General features: G+C 37.1%; 1 protein-coding gene across 1 annotated transcript in view; it reads left to right on the plus strand.

Moving 5' to 3' along the window:
* Positions 1-420: 420 nt before the first annotated feature.
* The window catches only part of ZNF782 (zinc finger protein 782), a 64330-nt gene continuing 42954 nt past the window's right edge, over positions 421-21796 (plus strand). The window contains exons 1-3 of the mRNA XM_049711504.1: positions 421-6691; positions 8899-8949; positions 15212-15338. Of these exons, the coding sequence (XP_049567461.1) occupies positions 6512-6691; positions 8899-8949; positions 15212-15338 (358 nt within the window). The 5' untranslated portion in view covers positions 421-6511. The remainder of the gene's footprint in view (positions 6692-8898; positions 8950-15211; positions 15339-21796) is intronic.

Here is a 21796-nt window from a genome sequence, read left to right on the forward strand (position 1 = left end):
GTGAGAGGATGGGAAAAGCTATCTCATGCAAATAGAAATGACAAGAAAGCAGGAGTAGCAATACACGTATAAGATAAAGTAGACTTTAAAAAAAAGTCTATTACAAAAGACAAAGAAGGGCATTATTTTTTTAATAAATTTATTTATTTATTTGTTTTTATTTTTGGCTGTGTTGGGTCTTCTTTGCTGTACGCGGGCTTTCTCTAGTTGCAGCGAGTGGTGCACGGGCTTCTCATTGTTGTGGCTTCTCTTGTTGCAGAGCATGGGCTCTAGGCATGTGGGCTTCAGTTGTTGTGACACACGGGCTCTAGACCGCAGGCTCAGTAGTTGTGGCACCCAGGCTTAGTTGCTCCACGGCATGTGGAATCTTCCCGGGCCAGGGATCAAACCCATGTCCCCTGCATTGGCAGGCAGATTCCCAACCACTGCACCACCAAGGAAGCCCAGAAAGGCATTATTTAATGATACAGGGATCAATACAAGAAGAAGTTACAATATTTGTAAACATATGTGCACCTAATATAGGAACACCTAAATATATAAAGCAAATATTAACAGACATAAAAGGGAGAAATTTATAATAATACGATAATAGAAGGGGAATTTAACACCAACTTACATCACTGAACAGATCATCCAGACAAAAATTCAATACAGAAACAGTGGCCTTAAATGACATATTAGACCAGTTGGAATTAATAGATATCTACAGGACATTCAATCCCCAATAAAAACATAATACACAATATTTTCAAATGCATGTGGAACATTCTCCAGGATAGATCCCATGATAGGACACAAAACAAGTCTCAACAAATTAAAGAAGATAGAAATTTTACCAAACATCATTTCTGACTACAACGGTATGAAACTAGAAATCAGTTACAGGAAGAAAAGTGGAAAAAACACAAACACATGGAGATTAGACAACATGCTATTAAAAAACCAATGGGTCAACAAACAAAGAGCAAATCAGAAAATATCTTGAGACAAATGAAAATTAAATGCAACTTTCCAGAAGCAGTTCTAAGAGGGAAGTTTATAGCAATACAGGCCTACCTCAAGAAATAAGAAAAATATCAAATAAACAACCTAAGCTACCATCTAAACGAATTAGAAAAAGAAGAAAAAAGCCCAAAGTCAGGAGAAGGAAGGAAATAATAATGATCATAGCAGAAATAAATAAAACAGAGACAAAAAAATAACAACAACAACAGAAAAGATCAATGAAATCAAGTGTTGCTTTTTGGTTTTTTAAAAAGCTAAAAAAATAGATAAGCCTTTATCCAATCTCATTAAGAAAATAAGAGAGAGGACCCAAATAAACAAAATAAGAAATGAAACCAATATCACAAAAATACAAAAAAAAAATCCTAAGAATACTACAAACAGTTATATGCCAATAAATTGGACAACCTGGAAGAAATGGATAAATTCGTAGAAACATACAATCTTCCAAGACTGAATCAGGAAGAAATAGATAATCTGATCGGACTGATTACTAGTATTGAAATTAAATCAGTAATCGAAAAACTCCCCCAAAAAACAAAATCCCAGGACAGAACAGCTTCACAGGGGACTTCTACCAAACATAAAAATAAGAGTGAATACCTATCCTTCTCAAACTATTCCAAAAAGTTGAAGAGGGGGCTTCCCTGGTGGCGCAGTGGTTGAGAGTCCACCTGCCGATGCAGGGGACACGGGTTCATGCCCCAGTCCAGGAAGATCCCACATGCCGAGGAGCAGCTAGACCCATGAGCTGTGGCCACTGAGCCTGTGCGTCCGGAGCCTGTGCTCCACAACAGGAGAGGCCACAACAGTGAGAGGCCCGCATACCACAAAAAAAAAAAAAAGTTGAAGAGGAAGGAACATTCCGAAACTCGTACTATGAGGCCACAATTACTCTGACACCAAAACCAGACAAAAAAGAAAATTACAGGTCAATATCATTGATGAACATAGATGCAAAATGAAATATTAGCAAACCAAATTCGACAATACATTAAAAGGATCATACACCATGATCAAGAGGAAGTTATTCCAGGGATACAAAGATGGTTCAATATGTGCAAATCAACCAATGTGATACACTATATTAAAAAAAAAAAGGCTATAAATCACATGATCATCTCAATAGATGGAGAAAAAGCATTTGATGAAATTCAGCACTCATTCATGATAAACTCTAAACAAATTGGTATAGAGGGAACATATCTCAACATAATAAAGGCCATATATGACAAGCTCACAGCTAGCATAATACTCAGTGGTGAAAAACTGAAAACTTTTCTTCTAAAATCAGGAATAAGAAGGAATGCCCACGCGACACTTCTATTTAACATAGTGTTGGAAGTCCTAGCCACAGCAATCAGGCAAGAAAAGGTAATAAAAGGTATTCAAATTAGAAGGGAAGAAAACTATCACTATTTGCAGATGACATGATACTATATTTGGAAAGCCCTGAAGTTTCTACCAAAAAAACTACTAGAACTAATAAATAAATTTAGAAAAGTTGCAGGATACAAGATCAATGTACAGAAATCTGTTGCTTTCTGTACACTAATAATGAACTATCAGGAAGAGAAAGCAAAAAAGCATTCCTATTAACAATTTCATCAAAATGAATAATATATCTTAGGCATAAACTTAACCAGGGAGGTCAAAGACCTAACTCTGGAAACTATAAGACATTAATGAAGGAAACTGAATAGGAAGCAAATAAATGGAAAGAAATCCAATATTTGTGGATTAGAAGAATTAATATTGTTAAAATGTCCATACTACCTAAAACAATCTACAGATAAAATATCCATGAAATTTTTCATAGAAGTAGAACAAATAATCCTAAAATAGCGCTCCCTGACTTCAGACTTTACTACCAAGCTACAGTAATCAAAACAGTATGGTACTGGCACAAAACAGACACATAGATCAATGCAACAAAATGGAGTGTTCAGAAATAAACCCATGCACTTATGGTCAATTATTCTATGACAAAGGAGGCAAAAATATACAATGGGGAAAAGACAGTGTCTTCAATAAGTGGTGCTGGGAGAACTGGACAGCTGCATGTAAATATTGAAATTAGAACATTTTCTCACACCATATACAAAAATAAACCCAAAATTGATTAAAGACCTAAACATAGGACTGGAAATCATAACATTCCTAGAAGAAAACAACAGCAGTACACTCTTTAAGATAAGTCTTAGCAATATATATATTTTTTTGATCTGTCTCCTAAAGCAAAGGAAACAAAAGCAAAAATGGGACCTAATCAAACTTAAAGGCTTTTGAACAAAGAAACCATCAACAAAACAAAAAGGCAACCTACTGAATGAGAGAAGGTATTTGCAAATTATATTTCTAATAAAGGATTAATATAGAGTTCATACAACTCAACATAAAAAGAAAAGCCCTATTTTAAAATGGGCAGAAGACCTGAATAGACATTTTTCCAAAGAAGACACAGCTTGCCAACAGGCACATGAAAAGATGCTCAGCATCACTAATAAATGCAAATCAATCACCATAGTACCTCACACCTGTCCAAATAACTATCATCAAAAAGATAACATATAATAAATGTTGACAAGGATATGGAGATAAGGGAACCCTCATACACTGTTGATGAGAATGTAAATTGGTACAGTAACTATGGAAAACAGTATGGCTGTTCCTCAAAAAAATAAAAACAGAGCTACTATATGATCCAACAATTCTGCTCCTGGATATGTGTCTGAAAAAAAATGAAAACACTAATTTGAAAAGATATGTGCACCCCCATGTTCATAGCAGGGTTATTTACAATAGCCAAGATATGGGAGCAACCTAAGTGTCCACCAACAGATAAATGGATAAAGAAGATGTGGTATATATACAATGGAATACTACTCAGCCATAAAAAATAATGAGATTTTGCCATTTGCAACAACATGAATGGACCTGGAGGGTATTATGCTTAGTGAAATAAGTCATACAGAGAAAAACAAATACTGTGTGTTTTCACTTATACATGGAATCTAAAAAAGTAAATGAATGAATATAACAAAACAGAAACAGACTCACAGATACAGAGAACTAACTAGTGGTTACTAATGGGAGAGGTGTAGCAGAGGGGCAATGTAGGAGAAGGGGATTAAGACGTACAAACTACTAGGTATAAAATAAATAAGATACAAGGTTGTAATGTATAGCACAGGGAATATAGCCAATATTTTATAACTTTAAATGGAGTATAATCTATAAAAATATCGAATCACTATGTTGTATACCTGAAACTAATATAATATTTTAAATCAACTATACTTCAATTTTTAAAAAATGATCTTGCTCAGTAGTACAAGCAGAAACTTGGTCGCATATATTTGGGTGGATCCTTAGGGTATTAAACCAGGAGGGATGAATTATGTTTAGATAGGGGCAAATTTATCAATATGCGTATACACACGATGGACTCAGGAGCAGCCCATGCTGCATTTCATACCAATGAAATATGTATTTCTCTAACGAGATCCTGATAAATATTTTTTAAAACTCTCTAAGTTTTTTTTGACGTGCAGCCATCTTTTGTGGTAACCTGAAGACATCTGTGGTGGTGGCTCTTCAATAATGAAGTCTGTGAAATAGAATAGATGGGCACCCTACAAAGATACTTCTTGACATATATACCTATATGAAATTCTGTGTCTCGTGGGCAGAACACACAAGTCATCATAACAGGGATTCAGATCCTCTTTCTCAGTCCTTGATATATCCTACTTTATAGACAGGAGGCTTCAAGTAAAGGAGAGACTGGGTCCTTTTGACAAAATTTCTCGTAACTTAACACAAGTATATACACAAGTATATAACACAAGTATATACAATTAATCATTCCCCAAAAGTCCCTAAGGGAGACCTGTGCCATCTACCAGTTGAATCTCCTTCAAACTGGATCTACAATGTATGGTAGCATCATTGGAAGTTATGGCTACTGCAATTACAGTCTCACTTAGGAGTGGTTCTCAAATGTGTAGTGATAAGAAATCTTCCCAGGGGCAAATTTTAAGGAGGTATATTTAGTAGTTCACTTTGTGAAGAAGAGCTGTGTCCTGAGGTTAGATTTATACTGATTCATGTCCAAAGCTCAATGAGTTGACGGGCAGAAGGGGGCTAGACAAGAATAAGACTGGAATAAGATGTCTGGAGGAGACAGATGTGGATGAAGTTCTAGGAATAGGTACTGAATAGGGTTTACAAATGCTTAAGAGAGGATAGGACATTAGAGGGAAGAAAACAAGTGAGGTTTGTGTATTTATAATTTTGGCTGGCTGTGCAGAGCCATGTAATGGCCATTACAATGTTTCTCTTCCTAAGGCCACAGCTCTCATAAGTGTAGCCTTTTCTGCCAGGCTCTGGTAGTATTACTTACCCTCACTATAAGCCTGATGGTGATAATGGGTCCCTACCATCATCAGTTACAGGATGCTTCACCAACCCTACCCATGTTTTTGGAGCCCCCGTTTATTAAACTCAAGTGTCCTTTTGTTTCTTGACAACTGACACGTGTTTTTTGAGGTGACCCTGACAACAACCCTGATCATAAACTCCATGGGGATGGAGAATTTAATATCTTTTATCTGATGTTGTTATCCCAGCATCTAGAATGATGTCTAATCGCACAGCAAGTTTTCAATAAATATTTGTTCCATGAACATATGTAGTGACCACTTTCTTTCCATTAGTGAAATTTATGTTAAAGTCTATTATGATTGATTTAATGTAATATTGATTTAATACAGTTTGACCAGCATTTTTGTGCGTTATTTATAATTCATTAAAGAATGACAAAGAATTACGTATGTCAGCAAAAAGCAAGCAAACTTGTTATGTGCACAGTAATCCAAGATCAACGTAATTTAATTAACAAAATTTGTTGAAACAATAATAGAATTCATCTGAAAACAATGTTGAGTCATAAAAACTAACAGCTTCCTTATATATCAATACATCTATACCTGCAGCACTGCCTTGACCTCCAGTAGAACCTCCACACTGGGCTCCAGGGGTGCCAGCACGGGGCTTAGGGGTTAATGGGTCTGTTGGCTGTATAGAAACAGTGTAGAGGTCCCAAGTTGAAAAATTACAAAATTATAATTTTACAGCTATTTAATTTCAATCCTAAATACCTCAGTCGTCCTGCCTTTTTTTTTTTTTTACAAAACCAATTTTCTTACGTAACTCAAAATTTTTTCACACTTTACCTACGTAATGGTAATTTTAACGTTTTCAATATCCAATCCATATTCAAGTTTCCCTGACTGTCTCCAAATGACTTATAAAAAAACTGCTAGTTCAATTGGGAGCCAATAGAGGACCACCCTTTGTATCTGGCATTTAAGTTGATATTTAACCCGTTCTCTTCAGGATCTTTGAGAGGCTGGGCAGGATACTTGTAAGACATCGCCCTTCAGCTTTCTAAAATACGTAAACGCCTAAAGAGTGACCGCCGCAGTGGACGCGGAGGTCTATGGGAAATGTAGTCTTGAATCCTTCTGTTTTACCGCGCGGCACTCTGGGAAGGGGATTCTGGGCTGCTTCTGCGCGTGTGCGGCTGTATCCCCGCCTCCTCTTTCGTCTTCTCTGGACTCCAGGGAAGAGGTTTGGGAAGCTCGGAGTCGGCTCGGAAAGTGAAGGGTGCGCACCTGGGGTGAGAGTGCGGGGGGACCAGCTGAGAGGGGTGCATTTGTGCCTAGGGATGGAAGCGGAAAATCTTTGGGACTCCCTCCCACCAACGCTGGTGTATGCGCCCGGGCGGGCCCTCAGCCTGGGGGAGGCCGGTAGGGGGTGACCCCGGCCCTCGGGCTCCCGGGGTACAGGTCGGGCTGGTCCGGTTAAGAGCAGGTGCTCAGTGTAGACCTGGGTGTGTGGGGACTGTGTGCTCGGCCCCGCCTGCAGCCCGACAGGGGAAAAAAAGCCCATGTCGGCGGCAGGGGGCAAAGTGAATTTATAGTGCTGACGGTGGCCAGGGGTCTGCGATGAGAGCCCCAGCTCTGGAGCAGAAGGGCCCGGTAAATTACAGGTCTGTCACCTGTAAGCAGGGTTACAGAAGGAACCTGGGTAAGAGGTATTTCATATGAAAATGATACTAATGATGACTGTTTCATGGCGTTGTTTTGAAACTTAGATCTAAGTCATCACTTGCAAAGCATTTAGACTAGTGCCAGATACTGAGCACTGAGTAAGTGACAACTGCTATTATAGTTGGAAGACACGTTATTCTTTTCATTGGACGGCTTTATGTTATCTCACTACCACTTTAACAAAAACCGAGGCTCAGGTTGGTGGAACGGTGTGGTCAGGTCACAAGCTAGTAGTGAGGGAGTTTAGATTCAAGGGCAGGTGTGCTTTACTTACAGCCTCAGGCTTTGTCTAAATATCACACCTACCTAATACCGACATTGTAGCCTTCACAGCACTTAGCAAAGAGGCCTGTCGCTGGTTCCCAGAAGTATAAGGGAAAGTGAATGTAGATGGAATCCTACCATGTGTCAAAATGTATTCTGGGATTTCTAGTGTCTCTTCAGGTCACTTGGGGCAGAGGTCCCTGGCCCGTTCTGCATTGTCAGGCTGTCTGTCTTTTAAGTCTGGTATTATAATGAATTCCAAGAATTAGGTTTTTGCTCCTAAAATGAATTGTTTCTTGGATCCACGTCCCAGTTACCTTGAAACAAAGTGACCCTTGTGAAGTAGGAAGCAGGGAGTCTCTGTTAACAGGGAGTCTCTGTTAACAGGAGTCTTACCTGGAAGAGAGCACCCCTATGACCTTAGACCTCGTTCCAGAGCTTCAGAGCAGAGACAGAAGATCCCAGAAAGGAGCAGATCCTAGATTTGCAAGATCAGAAGCTGTTCTTAATCTCCCTGCTCAGGATGAGCCAGTCTTGATGATGACCCCATCTCCAGAAGCCACCAGACTATGTGACAGTGGGGGGTTTGGGCCAGCCTTGAGAAGAGCAAGGTGAGCTGAACTGGCCCAGGGGCAGGCTATTCAGGAAAGGCCATTTTGCTGGAGAGCTTGTGAGGGTGAGGTCTGGGGGTAAGGGATAACCAGGCAGAGGGAGGAAATGCTGTCTCCATTCCCCTTAAATGCCCCCCCCAAAGATGCTGTGTTGCTGTCACGTGTGTCTATCACCACATGTGACACTAGTGATATGCTGACCTCACAGGATCCCAGAATGGTGATATGTGAAGGGTTTTCCAAGGTCATCTATTTCTAACTCTCTTGAAATCTTTAAAGACATCGGGCCTGAAAAGTTCAGTGACTTGTCCAGGGAAACCCAGTTTGTTTGTGACAGAATCAGGAAAACAGTGCACTTTGCCCTCTCACAGGTAGGTCACCAAAAGGGCCTTTTGACAAATATATCACGGCTGAAACAATTAAAATTTCCTGCCTTAAGGCATCCCATCTCTTTTATTAGGCTTTCTGTAGATTGTTTATACCAGCGGGTAAATAATATTAATAAGAAAAATAGATAAATGGTGCATACTGAGTATTGTTCTGCTACGTTAATTTTAATGAAAGCATAGTGTCTTATCCTTTGGTGTATTTAACTCAGCTAATCTTCTGTTGTTTTTATTTACTTGTGTTAGGACACATGCATTATTTTTAAAGTGATTGAGAAAAGTTTATATTCACTCAGTTAAAAACTGCAGATTTAATTCTCATGGTCATCTCAGAGTCACACAAAGACAGGTGGTACCACCTGTATGTGATCACTCTAGTGCCTTTTCAAGGCCGAGAGGGCCCTATGCTATAAGGAAGATGATCCCCACCTGGGGTGCTGAGAGTTTGGGGGGTGAATCTAGGAGCTATAAGACAGGTTATGTCTCATGACACCCATCTTTCTGTCCCCTCAGCTGAGCCACAGTTCTCTACTCTCCCAAGAGCAGAAAATGAACATACCTCAGGTGAGCTCTTTATTCTTTCCCCATTTTGCATTTTTGTGGATTTATAAGGTTAAGAAGCATCCATGCATTAAGTGGAAAAAGAAATAAAAATAGATCAAGTCAATCTTAAGGGATAATATACACTATTTTACTATTAATTGTGATGTTTGCTGTCAGCTTTTGGTAGGTTACCTTTGTCAGGGTAAGAAGGTTGCCTCCATGTATCTGTTAAGATTTCACATTAGTCATGAATGTACATTAAATTACATTGATTACATTTTGTGTATCTATTGGAGCAAAGCTATAGCTTATTTCCTTTAATCTATAAATACTGTAAACAGTATAATGGATTTTCTAATGTTAACTTAAATCCCTGTGTAGACCCTAATTGCTAATAAGTGTGGTAAGTTGCTTCTTACATATCTTCCTAGGACTTTTTGCTAATACTGTATTTAGGATTTTTATTTTTGTATCCACAACTTGGATTAGACTATGCTTTCTTGTTTCTGTGTCCAATTATGGTATCATGGTCACAGTCTCATAAAAGGAAATGGGACATTTTCCTGCTCCTTTTCTTTAATAATAATTTAGATGAGAAAATTGTGTTACATGTAGATTTTGTTAAACTCACCTATAAATTAGGGCCTTATGAAGACTTTTTGCATGAAGATTTTGATTAATTTATTGGTCATAAGTCTATGATGGATTTGTATGTTTTTTTTTAGTGTAACTTTCCTCATTACGTTTTCATAGAAAATTGTTCATTTTTATTTATTTATTTGTAAATTTTGGCTGCGAAGGGTCTTAGTTGTGACACACTGGATCTTTGTTGTGGCATGCAGGATCTTTAGTTGTGGTATGTGGACTCTTAGTTGTGGCACGCAGAGTCTTAGTTGCAGCATGCATACGGGATCGGATCTAGTTCCCCAACCAGGGATCGAACCTGGGCCCCCTGCATTGGGAGCGCAGAGTCTTACCCACTAGACCACCAGTGAAGTCCCTATTTATGTTTTTAAATGTATTTTCATGAGCTTGTTGATAGTATTCTCTTAGGATTTCAAAATCTTTGTTATATCAATAATTTCCTTTTTTGATCAACTTTAAAATTTTATTTCAGTGTAAAGCTTGCCAATCAGAAAAGGACAAAGTATGTTCTCGTTGGCCCAATCTAAAACTAAGAATTTCTGTGTCTGAGGGTCTTAGTATTCTGTGCTGGCAGAATAGAATAGAGGAATTGGGAGTAGAGGAACGTGCACTTGCCATGTTTGTGCTTTCTACCTTTGCATACCCACCTGTCAGCACCATTTGTTGACAAGAGTATCCTTTCTCCATTGAATTGCATTGGCATCTCTGAGGGAAATCAACTAGCAACCTATGTTTGGGTCTGTTTCTGGACTCTGTTCACTTCTTTTTTTTATTTTTTAAAAAATTTTATTGAACTATAGTTGATTTACAATGTTGTGTTAATTTCTGCTGTACAGAAACATATATATATACATATATGTACGTTAAGCATATATATACGTTCTTTTTTGTATTTTCATTATGGTTTATCACAGGATATTGAATATAGTACCCTGTGCTATACAGTAGGACCTTGTTATTTATCCATCCTATATATAAAGCTTGCATCTGCTAATCTCAAACTCCCAATCCTTCCGCCCCCCACCCCTCCTCCCCCTTGGCAACCACAAGTCTATTCTCTATATCTATGTGGACTCTGTTAACATCTGATGACCTTAATCCTTTTGCTAATACCACGTTGCCTTGATGAGTGTCTCTTTATAGTAACTCTTGAAATCAGATAATATGTGTCTTCCAACTTGGTTCTTTTTTAGGAGTGTTTTGGAGATTCTATGTACTTTGCTTCTCTATAGAAAGTTTTGAAAATTGGCTTGTCTATCTCAGGAAAGCCTGCTGAGATTTTGATTTTGACTGCACTGACTCTATAGAATCTGTAATATCGATCAATTTGGGGAGAATTAACATCTTGATCAAAATGTCTTCCAGTACATTAACACATTATCTCTCGCAATGTGGGGTTTTGAGGGTTTTCATTTTTATTCTTTTGAGTCAAAAGGATAGTTTTCACTTACAGTTTAAAAGAATAAGTCTACATTTTGAAGATAAACTCTAGTGGGGTAGTAGTGAAAGCAGGAACAATATAGGAGGCTATTTCTGTAATCCTAGCAATAAATGATGATCATTTAAGGGTGTTAGTTGCTTTCAAGTGGTCAGATTCTGAAGGTAATTTAAGGTAGAGCCAACAGTCTAGGAGTGTGTATTTCTTCTCCACAACCTTACAAATAGAGTGTGCCATCAAACTGTTTGAATTTTTACTAATGTGATTAAAAATGATAACTCAAGTTTAGTTTTACAAGCTTTCCTCTTCTCATGAGTGAGGTGGAACATCTTTTTTGTTTGTAATTCATCTATATTTCTTTTTTATTGAACTGTTTATTTCCTACTGTTTTCCTGTTGATGTGCTGATTTTAATTAATATATCCAATATATCTTTATAGCCATTTTTCAGTGATATAAATTGCACAATTTTCCTAGTTTTTCATATTTTTGCCTTGCTCATGTTTTTTTAATTTTTGCCATAAAGGCATTTGTTTTTTGTTTTTAACTGTGGTGAACTTTTTTGGCATTTAAAAAAATGTATTGAAATACAGTTGATTTACAATGTTGTGTTAGTTTCAGGTATACAGCAAAGTGATTCAGTTATACAAATGTATATACATATATATACATATACATATATATACGGTATATATATTCTTTATCAGATTCTTTTCCGTTATAGGTTATTACAAGATATTGAGTATAGCTCCCTGTGCTATACAGTAGGTCCTTGTTGGTTATCTGTTTTATATATTGTGGTATGTATATGTTAATCCCAAATTCCTAATTTATCCCTCCCCCCCTTTTGCCGTTTGATAACCATAAGTTGTTTTCTACGTCTTTGAGTTTATATCTCTTCTGTAAGTAAGTTCATTTGTATCATCTTTTTAGATTACACATATAAGTGATATCATATAATATTCGTCTTTCTTCTTCTTATGATAATCTCTAGGTCCATCCATGTCACTGCAAATGGCATGATTTCATTCTTTTTCGTGGCTGAGTAATATTCCATTGCATATATATAGATATATGTAGATATATACACACCACATCTTTGTCCATTCATTGGTTGATGGAAATTTAGGTTGCTTCCATGTCTTGGCTATTGTAAAATGCTGCAATGAACATTGGGGTGCATGTATCTTTTCAAAGTATGGTTTTCTCCAGATATATGCCCAGGATTGGGATTGCAAGATCATATGGTAGCTCTATTTTTAGTTTTTTAAGGAACCTCCATACTGTTCTCCATAGTGGCTGCACCAATTTACATTCCCACCAACAGTGTGGAAGGGTTCCCTTTTCTCCACACCCTCTCCAGCATTTGTGATTTGTAGATATTTTGATGATAGTTATTCTGACTGGTGTGAGGTGATACCTCATTGTAGTTTTGATTTGCATTTCTCTAATAATTAGTGATATTGAGCACCTTTTCATATGCCTGTTAGCCATCTGTATGTCTTCTTTGGAGAAATGTCTGTTTAGGTCTTCTGCCCATTTTTTGATTAGGTTGTTTGGTTTGAGCTCTTTGTATATTTTGGAAATTAATCCCTTGTCAGTAGCATCATTTGCAAATATTTTCTCCCAGTCTGTAGGTTGTCTTTTCATTTTGTTCATGGTTTCCTATGCTGTGCAAAAGCTCTTAAGTTTAGTTAGGTCCCATTTGTTTATTTTTGTTTTTATTTACATTACTGTAGGAGACAGATCCAGAAAAATATTGCTGTGATTTATGTCAAAGAATGTTCTGCCTGTGTTTTCCTCTAGGAGTTTTATAGTATTTGGTCTTACATTTAGATCTTAAATCATTTTATTTTTGTGTACGGTGTTAGAGAATGTTCTAATTTCATTATTTTACATGTAGCTGTGGAATTTTCCCAGCACCACTTGTTAAAGAGACTGTCTTTTCTCCCTTGTATATTCTTGCCTCCTTTGTCATAGATTAGTTGACCGTAGGTGTGTGGGTTTATTTCTGGGCTTTCTATCCTGTTCCATTGATCTGTATGTCTGTTTTTGTGCCAGTATCATAGTGTTTTGATGACTGTAGTTTTGTAGTATAGCTTGAAGTCAGAGAGCATGATACCTCCAGCTCAGTTCTTCTTTCTCAAAATTGCTTTGGCTATTCAGGGTCTTTCGAAGGCATTTGATTTTTATGTTGTCAAGTTTAGCAGTTTTTTCTTTTATGCTTCCTGGATTTTTAGTCATAGTTGGGCATTTCCCACTCTGACCTTATAAAAGAATTGCTCTGTGTAGTCTTTTAGAGTGTGATTTTATTTTTTACAGTTAGATCTCGAATACATTTTAATTTTATCCTGCTCTGTGGTGTGAGATATAGATCAGTCTTTTCCCAGATGGCCATCTAGTTATTCTGATGACATTTGTATCTAACCATTTCTCACTCATTTAAATGATGTCACCTGTATTCAAATAGGAAATTGACTCTGTTTATCATTTCTCCTACTACACAGTTTCTTCAGTTTAAGCTTGGACGTCTTTCTGGGCTTTCACCAGTGCCCTGTTCCTTTTTCCCACTTCTACATTTATATTAGATTGTGGGCAATATTGTTCTATTTTTTTTATCAATACTACCTTACCCTCTATCTTCCAGAATTTGTTCAAAATTCAGGCCTTGTGCTGGGACGTTTCTCTGAATTCCTCTTTTGTCATACTTTTATAGCTATAAAAGCTTTTTATTTTACCTAAATGTGTTTTTAGAGGCAGGGGATGTAAATGTGTGTGTTCAGTTTATTCCCTTGAACTAGAGAACTAATTTTTGCTTGTAATTCTCTCGTCTCTTAATTTCTGGTACTCTAATCTTTCTGTTTTCTCTTTCTATCACTTAGAAATTCTTTCTCAGCCTTCCTGGCCTATCTTTCTACCTGCCTTTTAAATTTTGCTATTCCCTTGAATTTTGTACTTGCTCCTTTTCTTTCCTAAAGTTTCTGTGTCCTTTCTGAACCAGCCCTTTTTCCCTGATGACTTAAGTTACCATCTTAATGACTGTCTCCTAGATCCTTATTTTCATTTTAGATTTCCCTTCTCCGTTCCAGAATCTTGCAGCCAACGATGAAATAAATAATTCCATATGTTCCACGGGTGTTTTGAGTGCAGTTGAACAACATCTGCTCCCTGTGACCCAGCCTCTGATTCTTACTTATTCTTCCAGTGTCTGTGTATGGCATCAGCATCTACCCACTTGCTTGTGCAGCATCTCTGTGTATTAATTTCCCATTCTTTATCGCTGTTGCTTTGCCTTAGTATAGGTCATCTCTTAAACTGGGTATTTTGTTTTGTCGCTGAAGATATTGTCCACTATTCATATAGAACGATGGTTCCTAACTAGGGGTGATTTTGCTTCCCAGGAGACATTTGGAGATATTTTTGATTGTCATGATTGGGAATGCTATTGATATCTAATCAGTAGAAAACAGGGATACTGGTAAATATCCTAAAATACACAGGACAGTCTTCCACAAAAATAGCATTATCTGGTCCAGAGTGTCAGTAGTGCCAAATTGAAGATACCCTGCTATAGAGCAAAGGCAGAGTTAGTCATCTTTTATAGCATTTTGTTTTAAACTCTAAACAGTAAAAATATATCTGGAGAAAACCATGGTTCGAAAGTATACATGCACCCCAGTGTTCATTGCAGCACTGTTTACAATAGCCAAGGCAAGGAAGCAACCTAAATGTCCATCAACAAATGAACTGATAAAGAAGATGTGGTATATATATATATATATATATCACACAATGGAATACTACTCAGCCATTAAAAAGAATAAAATAATGCCATTTGCAGCAACATGGATGGAAAGGTGGGGAGGGAGGGATAAATTGGGAGTTTGGGATTGACATATACACACTAGTATATTTAAAATAGATAACCAACAGGAACCTACTGTGTAGCACAGGGAACTCTGCTCAATATTCTGTAATAACATAAATGGGATAGGAATTTGAAAAAGAATAGATATATTTATATGCATAACTGAATCACTTTGCTGCACACCTGAAACTAATACAGCATTGTAAATCAACTATAGTCCACTAAAAAATAAAAATTAAATAAACAGTAAACATAGTAGGAGTTAGTTTTCAAAAATATTTTCCATGTCCCAGTTCTGAACCCTCAGATTGATTAGAAATATGTTGTTAACAGGCATCAGTGTCATTCAAGGACGTGACTGTGGAGTTCACCCAGGAGGAGTGGTGGCAGATGGACTCTGCTCAGAGGACCCTGTACAGAGATGTGATGTTGGAGAACTACAGCCACCTCGTCTCAGTGGGTGAGCAGACCTTACCATGTGACTTCCTCAGGAATGCAAATTCAGTTTTTTCTCTTTTTAAATGTTAATCACTTTTGTTGACGAATATTAAATGGAAAATTTAGCACTTTTCAATGTACAAGTCAATAGGTTTTAAAAGATTATACAGTAGATGACCATCATCAAAATCATGATTTGGAATATTTTCATCATCCCCCCCTCAAATTCCTTGTACCCCTTTGCAGTGAGTCCCCTCCTTTCATTCCTACTTCTCAGACCCCAAGCAATCACTGATCTGTTTTCTATTTCAATAGCTTTTCCTTTTTTCGAATTTTATATAAATGAATTCGTAAAGTATATACTGTGTTTTGTCTGGCTTCTTTCATTTAGCATGATGCTTTTGAGACTCGTGTGTGTGTGTGTGTGTGTGTGTGTGTGTGTGTGTGTGTGTGTGTGTGTGTGTATCACAGGTTTATTCTTTTTATCCTTAGTAGAATTCCTTTGTGTGCATATACCGCAGTTTGTTATCCTTTCAGTTCATAGACACATGGGTGTTTTTCCAGTTTGGGGCTGTTATGAAAAAGCTTCTGTGAACATTCACATATAAGTCTTTGTGTCAATATCTTTTCATTTCTTGTGTAAATACCTAGGAGTGGGCTTACTGGGTCTTCTGGTAAGTTTATATGTAACTTATTCAGAAAGTGCCAAATGTTCCCAAGTTGGGTCTACTGTTTTTCATGCCTATAAGCAATGTCTGAGAGTTATCATTGCTCTTTGATTACCAACATTTCTAGTTGCATCTTATTGGATTTTAATTTGCATTTCTCTGGTAATTAACAATGTTGAACTTCTTTTCATGTGCTTTTTAACCATTCATAATCTCCTTTAATGAAGTGTCTCATGAAATCTTTTGCCAATTTTTTTGTGTAGTTTTTTGGTTTGCGTCTTATTGTTGACTTGAAGGAGTTTAGATCTTTATCAGATATATGTTTTGCAAATGTTGTATTCTCTAGCTCTGGCTTGCCTTTTTTTTTTTTTTAACATCTTTATTGGGGTATAATTGCTTTCCAATGGTGTGTTAGTTTCTGCTTTATAGCAAAGTGAATCAGTTATACATATACATATGTTCCCATATCTCTTCCCTCTTGCGTCTCCCTCCCTCCCTATCCCACCCCTCCAGGTGGTCACAAAGCACCGAGCTGATCTCCCTGTGCCATGCGGCTGCTTCCCACTAGCTATCTACCTTATGTTTGTTAGTGTATATATGTCCATGCCTCTCTCTCACCCTGTCACAGCTCACCCTTCCCCCTCCCCATATCCTCAAGTCCGTTCTCCAGTAGGTCTGTGTCTTTATTCCTGTCTTACCCCTAGGTTCTTCATGACATTTTTTTCTTAAATTCCATATATATGTGTTAGCATACGGTATTTGTCTTTCTCTTTCTGACTTACTTCACTCTGTATGACAGACTCTAGGTCTATCCACCTCATTACAAATAGCTCAATTTCATTTCTTTTTATGGCTGAGTAATATTCCATTGTATATATGTGCCACATCTTCTTTATCCATTCATCCGATGATGGGCACTTAGGTTGTTTCCATCTCCGGGCTATTGTAAATAGAGCTGCGATGAACATTTTGGTACATGACTCTTTTTGAATTTTGGTTTTCTCAGGGTATATGCCCAGTAGTGGGATTGCTGGGTCATATGGTAGTTCTATTTGTAGTTTTTTAAGGAACCTCCATACTGTTCTCCATAGTGGCTGTACCAACTCACATTTCCACCAGGAGTGCAAGAGTGTTCCCTTTTCTCCACACACTCTCCAGCATTTATTGTTTCTAGATTTTTTGATGATGGCCATTCTGACTGGTGTGAGATGATATCTCATTGTAGTTTTGATGTGCATTTCTCTAATGATTAATGATGTTGAGCATTCTTTCCTGTGTTTGTTAGCAGTCTGTATATCTTCTTTGGAGAAATGTCTATTTAGGTCTTCTGCCCATTTTTGGATTAGGTTGTTTGGTTTTTTTTGTTATTGAATTGTATGAGCTGTTTGTATATTTTAGAAATTAATCCCTTGTCAGTAGCATCATTTGCAAATATTTTCTCGCAGTCTGTAGGTTGTCTTTTCATTTTGTTTATGGTTTCCTATGCTGTGCAAAAGCTCTTAAGTTTAGTTAGGTCCCACGTGTTTATTTTTGTTTTTATTTCCATTACTGTAGGAGACAGATCCAGAAAAATATTGCTGTGATTTATGTCAAAGAGTGTTCTGCCTGTGTTTTCCTCTAGGATTTTTATAGTATCTGGTCTTATATTTAGATCTTTAATTCATTTTGTTTTTGTATATGGTGTTAGAGAATGTTCTAATTTTATTATTTTACATGTAGCTGTCTAGTTTTCCCAGCACCACTTGTTAAAGGGACTGTCTCCATTGTATATTCTTGCCTCCTTTGTCATAGATTAGTTGACCATAAGTGTGTGGGTTTATTTCTGGGCTTTCTATCCTGTTCCATTGATCTGTATGTCTGTTTTGGGCCAGTACCATACTGTTTTGATGACTGTAGCTTTGTAGTATCGTCTGAAGTCAGGGAACCTGATTTCCTCAGCTCTGTTTTTCTTTCTCAAGATTGCTTTCTCAAGATTTGGGGTCTTTTATGTTTCCATACAAATTAAAATGTTTTTTTGTTCTAGTTCTGTGAAAAATGCATTGGGTAGTATCATCATTTTGAAAATATTAATTCTTCCAATCCAAGAACATGGTATATCTTTCCATCTGTTTATGTCATCTTCAGTTTCTTTCCTCAGCATCTTAGAGTTATCAGAGTACATGTCTTTGGCCTCCTGAGGTAGGTTTATTCCTAGGTACTTTATTCATTTTGATGCGATGATAAACGGAATAGTTTCCTTAATTTCTTCTGATCTTTCCTTGTTAGTGTATGGAAAGGCAATGGGTTTCTGTGTATTAATTTTGTATCCTGCAACTATACTGAATTCATTGATGAGCTCTAGTAATTTTCTGGTAGTATCTTTAGGATTTTCTATGGATAGTATCATGTCATCTGGAAACAGTGACAGTCTTAGTTCTTCTTTTCCAATTTGGATTCCTTTTATTTCATTTTCTTCTCTGATTGCTGTGGCTAGGACTTCCAAAACTATGTTGAATAAAAGTGGTGAGAGTGGACATCCTTGTCTTGTTGCTGATCTTGGAGGAAATGCTTTCAGATTTTCACCATTGAGTATGACATTAGCTCTGGGCTTGTCATATATGGCCTTTATTATGTTGAGGTAGGTTCCCTCTATGCCTACTTTCTGGAGAGTTTTTATCATAAATGGATGTTGAATTTTATCAAAAGCTCTTTATGCATCTATCGTGATGATCATATGTTTTTTATTCTTCAGTTTGTTGATGTGGTGTATCACACTGATTGATTTGTGGATATTGAAAGTCCTTGCATCCCTGGGATAAAGCCCACTTGATTATTATGTATGATTCTTTTAATGTATTGTTGGATTTGGTTTGCTAGACTATGTTGAGAATTTTTGCATCTATGTTGATCAGTGATATTGGCTTGTAATTTTCTTTTCTTGTGGTGTCTTTGTCTGGTGTTTGGTATCAGGGTGGTGGTGGCCTCATAGAATAAGTTCGGAAATGTTCCTCCCTCTGCAATTCTTTGGAATAGTTTCAGAAAGGTAGGTGTTAACTCTTCTCTAAATGTTTGATAGAATTCACCTGTGAAGCCATCTGGTCCTGGACTTTTGTTGGGAGTTTTTAAATCACAGATTCAATTTCAGTAGTTGTTTGTTCATATTTTGGTCTGTTCATATTTTCTATTTCCCCCTGGTTCAGTCTTGGGAGATTGTACTTTTTAAAGAATTTATCCATTTCTTCTAGGTTGTCCATTTTATTGGTATATTTTATTGTCCATGTTTTTGGCCTGTAGTAGACTCTTATGGTCCTTTGTATTTCTGTGGTGTCAGTTGTAAATTCTCCTTTTTCATTTCGAATTTTATTGATTTTGGCCCTCCTCTTTTTTCTTGATAAATCTGGGTGAAGGTTTTTCAATTTTGTTTATCTTTCCAAAGAACCAGCTTTTAGTTTCATTCATCTTTTCTATTGTTTTCTTAGTCTCTCTTTCATTTATTTCTGCTCTGATCTTTATGATTTCTTTCCTTCTAGTAACTTTGGATTTTGTTTGTTCTTCTTTTTCTAGTTGTTTTAGATACAAGATTAGGCTGTTTATTTGAGATTTTTCTTCTTTCGTGAGGTAAGCTTGTATCGCTGTAAACTTCCTCTTGGAACTGCTTTTGCTGCATGCCATGGGTTTTGGATTGTCATGTTTTCATTTTCATTTGTCTCTGGGTAATTTTTGATTTCCTCTTTGATTTCTTTGGTGATCCATTGGTTGTTTAGTAGCATATTGTTTAACCTCCATGTTTTTGTGTTTTTTGCAGTTTTTTTTCTTTTGGTTGATTTCAAATCTCATAGCATTGTGGTCAGAAAAAATGCTTGATGTGTTTTCAGTTTTCTTAACTTTACTGAGGCTTGCTTTGTGGCCCAGCATGTGGTCTATCCTGGAGAATGTTCCATGTGCACTTAAAAAGAATATGTATTTTGCTACTTTCTTATGGAATACTCTAAAAACATCAATTAAGTCCATCAGGTCTAATGTGTCATTTAAGGCCTGTGTTTGCTTATTGATTTTTTTGTCTGGATGATCTGTCCATTGATGTAAGTGGGGTGTTAAAGTCCCCCACTATTATTGTGTTACTGTTGATTTCTCCTTTTATGGCTGTTAATGTTTGCATTATATATTGAGGTGCTTCTGTGTTGGGTGCATATATATTTACACTTGTTATATCTTCTTGGATTGATCCCTTAATCATTATGTGGTGTCCTTCTTTGTCTCCTGTAACAGTCTTTATTTAATTTAATTTTTTTTTTTTTTTTGCGGTACGTGGGCCTCTCACTGTTGTGGCCTCTCCCATTGCGGAACAGAGGCTCCGGACGCGCAGGCTTAGCAGCCATGGCTCACGGGCCCAGCCGCTCTGCGGCATGTGGGATCTTCCCGGACCAGGGCACAAACCCGTGTCCCCTGCATCAGCAGGCAGACTCTCAACCACTGTGCCACCGGGGAAGCCCCAACAGTCTTTATTTTAATGTCTATTTTGTCAGATGTGAGTATTGCTATTCCAGTTTTCTTTTGATTTCCATTTGCATGGAATACCTGTTTCCATCCCCTCACTTTCAGTCTGTATGTGTTTCAAGGTCTGAAGTTGGTCTTTTTTAGACAATATAGGTATGGGTCTTGTTTTTGTATCTATTAAGCCAGCCTGTGTCTTTTGGTCAGAGCACTTAATCTGTTTACATTTAAGGTAATTATCGATATGTACATTCTTATTGCCATTTTGATAATTATTTTGGATTTGTTTTTTTAGGTCTTTCTTCTTCCTTTCGTCTTTTCTTTTCTCTCTCGTGGCTTGGATTCCTCTTTCTTTTTCGTGTGTATATCTATTATAGATTTTTCATTTGCAGTTACCATGATGTTTTTATACCGCAGTCTATATATCTTTATACATGATTGTTTTAAGTTGCTGATCTCTTAATTTCAAGTGCATTTCAAATGTCCTGCACTTCTACTCTCTCTCACGATTGCTGGTTTTGATATCATAATTGTGCCGTGGATGATTTCCTACCTTACTGTATGTTTGCTTTCCCATTTTGTAATTTTCTTGTTTCTAGTTGTTGCCTTTTCTGCCTAGAGAAGTTCCTTAGCATTTGTTATAAAGCTGGTTTGGTGGTGCTGAATTCTCTTAGCTTTCACTTGTCTGTAAAGCTTTTGATTTCTCCATCAAATGTGAATGAGATACTTGCTGGGTAGAGTATTCTTGGTTATGGGTTTTTCCCTTTCAGCACTTTAAAATACATCATTCTAGTCCCTTCTGGCCTGCAGAGTTTCTGCTGAAAAATCACCTGCTAGTCTTATGGGGATTCCCTTGTATGTTATTTGTTGCTTTTCCCTTGTTGTTTTTAATATTTTCTCTTTGTCTTTAATTTCTGTCAGTTTGATTACTGTGTGTTTTGGCATTTTCCTCGGGTTTATCTTGTATGGGACTCTGTGCTTCTTGGATATGGGTGATTGTTTCCTTTCCCATGTTAGGGAAGTTTTCACCTATTATCCCTTCAAGTATTTTCTTAGTCCCTTCCTTTCCCTCTTCTCCATCTTGGACCCCTATAATGTGAATGCCGGTGTGTTTGACGGTGTCCCAGAGATCTCTTAAACTCATTGTTTTTCATCCTTTTTTCCTTTTTATGTTCTGCAGCAGTGATTTCCACCACTCTGTCTTCTAGCTCACTGTTTCATTCTTCTACCTCATTTATTCTATTAATTCCTAATTGTGTATTTTTTATTTCAGTTATTATGTTCTACTCTCTTTGGTGGTTCTTTATATTTTCTGTTTGCTAAAAATTTCTTATAACTT

Source organism: Orcinus orca, chromosome 6 (genome assembly GCF_937001465.1).
Source record: "Orcinus orca chromosome 6, mOrcOrc1.1, whole genome shotgun sequence".
Classification (NCBI taxonomy): Eukaryota; Metazoa; Chordata; class Mammalia; order Artiodactyla; family Delphinidae; genus Orcinus; species Orcinus orca.